This window comes from Patagioenas fasciata, chromosome 1 (assembly GCF_037038585.1).
Source record: "Patagioenas fasciata isolate bPatFas1 chromosome 1, bPatFas1.hap1, whole genome shotgun sequence".
Classification (NCBI taxonomy): domain Eukaryota; kingdom Metazoa; phylum Chordata; class Aves; order Columbiformes; family Columbidae; genus Patagioenas; species Patagioenas fasciata.
The window spans coordinates 55,022,501-55,025,416 of record NC_092520.1 but is presented as its reverse complement, the minus strand read 5'-3'; the positions used below and the strand labels follow the sequence as shown (position 1 = coordinate 55,025,416).

Sequence of the window (2,916 nt, the reverse complement as noted above, 5' to 3'; positions counted from 1 at the left end):
GTGTGAGGAGCGAGCGACTCGCCGCGCCCCCGCGGGCGGAGCGGGGCGGCTGTGAGCGCGGCGGCCCGCGCCCCCGGGGCCTCCCCGCAGCGCCTGAGCCGCCGCGGACCCCGTCCCGCCCAGCCCCGCGCCGCGACTGGCTGTCCCCCGAGCTCCGCGGGCGGCGATGGCTCCGGGCGGGCTCTGACCGCCGCCCCGTCCGGGACGCGCCGCTGCACCATCGGAGACCGCCAAGGAGCAGCGCATCCGCAGCGAAGCGAGGACCTCCCCGTGCGGTTCCCCTGCCGCCGGCTCCCGCCCCCGCCGTCGAGACCTCCCTGCGGTCCCGCCTGGACTCCGGCCGCTGCTGCTCGCGGGGAACCCCGAGAAAGAGCCCTGGACCGGAGATCGACGGCGCGGAGAGAGGCTCCCCGGACCAGGCAGGGGGCAGCGCCCGTCCCGCTCGTCGCAGCGCCCTGACGGGGAGGCACCACCGCCGCTCGGCAGCGCCCCGCACCCGGAGCGGGGCCGCGGGGGGCCGCCGCTCCGCACTCGCCGAAGTCGGTACAGCCACGCCGGGGTAACCGCCGAGATTGCTTTTGGAGGAGCGGAGCGCGGCGGGGGCGAGGAGGAGGAGGCGGGAGAGGCGCCCGGAGGAGGCGGCCGCCAGCGCGGGGCGGGCGGCGGCTCGCCGGGGCGGCGGGTGGACACCATGTCCAAGCCGGTGGATCACGTCAAGAGGCCGATGAACGCCTTTATGGTGTGGTCGCGGGCACAGCGACGGAAGATGGCCCAGGAGAACCCGAAGATGCACAACTCTGAGATCAGCAAGCGTCTGGGCGCCGAGTGGAAGCTGCTGACCGAGTCGGAGAAGCGGCCCTTCATCGACGAGGCCAAGCGGCTTCGGGCCATGCACATGAAGGAGCACCCCGACTACAAGTATCGGCCCCGGCGGAAGCCCAAGACACTGCTCAAGAAGGACAAGTTCGCCTTTCCCGTGCCCTACGGGCTGGGCGGCGTGGCGGACCACGAGCACCCGCACGGACTGAAGGCGGGCGGGCTGCACGGCGGTGCGGCCGGCGGGCTGGTGCCCGAGTCGCTGCTGGCCAACCCCGAGAAAGCGGCGGCCGCCGCCGCCGCTGCCGCCGCCCGCGTCTTCTTCCCCCAGTCGGCCGCCGCCGCTGCCGCCGCCGCCGCTGCTGCTGCCGCCAGCAGCCCCTACTCCCTGCTGGACCTGGGCTCCAAAATGGCCGAGATCTCCTCTTCCTCCTCTTCTTCGGGCTCCGGGCTGCCCTATGCCTCTTCGCTGGGCTACCCCGGCGCCGGCGGGGCGGGCGCCTTCCACGGTGCCGCCGCTGCCGCCGCCGCCGCCGCGGCCGCCGCCGGGGGGCACACGCACTCGCACCCGTCGCCCGGTAACCCGGGCTACATGATCCCCTGCAACTGCAGCGCCTGGCCCGGCCCGGGGCTGCAGCCTCCGCTTGCCTACATCCTCCTGCCGGGCATGGGCAAGCCCCAGCTGGACCCTTACCCCGCAGCCTACGCCGCGGCCCTATGACCCGCGGCCGGAGGATGCCCGCGCAGGGCCCCGGCGCCCACCTAGATGGGTGTCGGTGCATACGTGCGGCCGGGGAGCGGGGAGAGCCGTCTCTGAGGGGTGGCGGGGCCGGCGGCGGCGAGCAGATTGCCGAGGCCGCCGCCGACCTGTTGCGCGTCGCTCGCCGAGGGGCGCGTCCCCGCCCACCGCCCCGCATAGAGCTTGTGTGTGTTGCATGTGGTCTTTGCAGATAGCCGAGCTGAAAAAGAAGGGGTGAAAACAAAAACAAACAAAAAAAAGGGAAGAAAATAAGTAAACGACTCTCCCTGCCCTCCAAAGTGCTTATTCGGGACAGACATGGGGAGCTCCGTCCCTCCGCCGGCTCCTCGCCGCGCTGATATGTGTGTCTTCGGCCGTGAGCTTTCCCCTCCCTCCGCTCCCCACGCCCCGTGCGGTGCTGGACTCGGAAAAATCCCGCTGCAGCCCCGCGGCCGCCGGAGAGAGAGAGGGGGAGGTGAAGGCGGGGGGTGACCCGGGCAGGGCAGGGAGCAGTCTCAGTAAAGGAGAAGGCCTCTGTGTGCACGGCTGTAGCCCTTCGTGGGCCAGCGGGAGCAGGATCCACGCAAAGAAAGAGTCGGCGGTGTGGGATGCTGCTCGTCTCCCTCCGCACCCCATTCTGCGGGGGTTCCTGCCGTCCGCTGCTACGGGACGCTGACAGGCGCGGGTGGTGATTTCAGCAAAAGGAAAGACGCGTGACTCTCTGTCCCCGTGTATCCTTCCCCTCTCCCCTTCGCTAATTAAGTCTCACCCTCAGATTGTAAATTTGTATATCTCTGTGGAAACGTTAGGTCTCGGATTGAAAACTCTGTTGCTTACTTCGCCCACGGTCGATTCAGTTTTAACCTGGGAAAAAAGAAAAAAAAAATTAAGAAAAAAAAAAAAGGAATGCCTTTCAAAGGGAATTAAAATATTGCGGGACCGCTCGGGAATCGCAATATTATCTAACGTTAAATCAGACTTTTTTGTCTGAGTGATAATTATCTATTTATTATTTAGCTGAACTGAAACAGAGCTTTGCTTTGACAGAAGAGTATTCTCATTTAAAAGAAAATCCATCTCCCCGCCAACATGAAGTGTTTCACATGTGTTTTGGAGTACCCTACCTGTTTAGCTTATTTTAGAGCGAGTGCAATTCAATTGCAAATGGCGATTAAAAAAAATAGAGGAAAAAACATCCTTCATCAGGTTAGAGGGGTTTTTTTGTTTACTTTTGTAATGTGTATATTTTGACTAATGTTTGTGAATGAAGCTGGCTAACATGTATTTAGTTTCTTTTTGGCTTTATGTAATATAAAGTAAAAAAAAAAAAGATTAAGTATTGGTTTTAACATTTACGTGTA

General features: G+C 63.6%; 1 protein-coding gene across 1 annotated transcript in view; it reads left to right on the top strand.

Moving 5' to 3' along the window:
• Positions 1-691: 691 nt before the first annotated feature.
• Positions 692-2,916, top strand: part of SOX21 (SRY-box transcription factor 21) — a 2,358-nt gene continuing 133 nt past the window's right edge. Inside the window, exon 1 of the mRNA XM_065832531.2 lies at positions 692-2,916. This exon is cut by the window's right edge and continues 133 nt beyond it. Within this exon, the coding sequence (XP_065688603.1) occupies positions 692-1,537 (846 nt within the window). The 3' untranslated portion in view covers positions 1,538-2,916.